Raw genomic sequence first — 1,848 nt, 5'->3', positions numbered from 1 at the left:
AGGCAGGCAGATCAAAGTTCTAGCCCGGCCTGGACAACCTAGCAACTTAGTGAGAAAGAAAGAAATAGAATAAGAGCTGGAGAATAGCTCAGTGTGAAGACCCGGGGTTCAATCCCCAACAGTGCAATGGGGCGGGGCTCCTGACTGCTAGGGAAAATCCCTTTCCTAATCTATTTCTTCAAAGACGGCCTTTGGGAGGATGAACTGGGTAAAAACAAAACAATTATAATAACTAAAATAATAGCTATGTACTCAGCACCTAAATGATGAGCCTCAAAGTTTGAGGTTCAAAGAGTCAAGGGACCCACAGGGGCCAAGAATCACCTAGCTTAGCACTTCCCAAACTCCGGTGCGTGCACGGTCACCTGGTGATACTGGTAAAGCAGGTCTGAGGAAGGGGTCAAGATTCCGTGTCTCAAGCTGGCAGATGAGGCTGACGTGCTGGACTAAGGACCACACTTAGCGTAGCAGGGGTGTAGCCATCCCCTCTGCCACTGGAAAAAACAGATAGGAAATAGAGGAGGGAAGAGAGAGAGAAGACCCCAGACAGCGTCCCCTCCACTAATCCTTCTGACAGCTGGCGCCTCCACCCTACACTGACAATTGTCCCTACTCCACCTCTCCTTAGCGTGGCTGACAGTGGGGATCTCCACGGTGTCACGGCAGGATCCGAGCAGCCTCTTGTACACCTTGGCCTCCCTGTACAACGCCTCCTCCACGGCCGAGCAGAAGCGCCTCACCGTGCTGGTCCACCTGGCAGATTCCGACCTCGCCTGGCTCAAAGACACCACTGCCCGTATTTCAAGCCTCTTCAGCTCGCAGATCCTGGCCGGGCAGTTGCTGCTGATCCATGCTCCTCCTGCTGCCTACCCCACTGTGAATGGCAGCCCTGGTGCCGGTGCCGTTGCTGAGGCCGACCACGGGAAAGGCTACTCTAAGCAGAACGTAGACCACGCCTTCCTGATGAGCTTCGCCGCAAAGCTCTCTGATTACTTCCTGTTAATAGGGGACACTGTCTTTTGTGCCCCCAATTTTGTCACCCACATTTATTCCAAGGTGACCGCCCTGAAGCCCAGCCCGTGGGTGCTGCTGGAGTTCTCGAACGTGGGCCTCATTGGCAAGCTCTTCCATAGCAGGGACCTCCCTGCCCTGGCCCACTTCCTCCTCCTCTTCCACAAGGAGAAGCCCCTGGACAAGCTGATCCTTCATTTCCGCACCCTCCTGGTCCAGGAAAACCCGATCCTCTGCAGACCATTCCTCTTCTACCACAGATCATCCCGCCCCACCTTCGATGGCAAGGAGGACACAGTCGTTCAGAAAAAGAACCCTTACGGCCCTAGCAACCCCCCTGCGTCTGTCTTCACCGATATGAACCTTTCTGGGGCTCACTTCCCCTGGGAGGCCTACGCTCTGGACGAGTCGTTCTTCTGGACAAACGACATCCGCCCGGGGAACCACTTGACGGTGGTTTTGAACCACCCAGCGAGGCTGAGCAGAGTGCAGGTGATGACCGGCTCCATCGTGGAAGGAAAGTTCGCCCTGAGCAAGGGGCAGGTGCAACTGGGCTACGACCCCCAGGGCATGCCGCAGGACTGCGCCAGCTCTGAGCTGCTCGGCTGGCTGGTGGAGGGGCAGATGGACCGGGAGATCCCGCAGGAAAGCGCGTCATACCCGGTGAGCTGCGTGAGGCTGGTGGTGAAAGCCCGTCAAGCTGGTGGTCTCATGATCAGGCATATCTACCTCTGGGAGAAAGATGCCACGGAGGAAAAGAAGGATCAGGGTCGATGGTGAAATCAGTAAGAGTACAACAAATAAAACCGGGAGCTGTTTCATTCTAGCCCGGATGAG

At 55.6% G+C, this 1,848-nt stretch overlaps 1 protein-coding gene across 1 annotated transcript; it reads left to right on the top strand.

The window, feature by feature from the left end:
- Window positions 1-600: 600 nt before the first annotated feature.
- LOC104861669 (alpha-1,3-mannosyl-glycoprotein 4-beta-N-acetylglucosaminyltransferase-like protein MGAT4E) lies at window positions 601-1,819 on the top strand (the record flags this gene model as incomplete). The annotated part of the gene is made up of 1 exon (XM_010623226.1): window positions 601-1,819. A coding segment is annotated over one exon (1,191 nt), but the record flags the coding sequence as incomplete, so codon positions are not given.
- Window positions 1,820-1,848: the final 29 nt, after the last annotated feature.

The sequence above is a fragment of the Fukomys damarensis genome, unplaced genomic scaffold (assembly GCF_012274545.1).
Source record: "Fukomys damarensis isolate Sample0158 unplaced genomic scaffold, DMR_v1.0_HiC HiC_scaffold_11062, whole genome shotgun sequence".
NCBI lineage: Eukaryota > Metazoa > Chordata > Mammalia > Rodentia > Bathyergidae > Fukomys > Fukomys damarensis.
The sequence above is the reverse complement of the archived record's forward strand: the minus strand, read 5'-3'. Positions and strand labels throughout refer to the sequence as shown.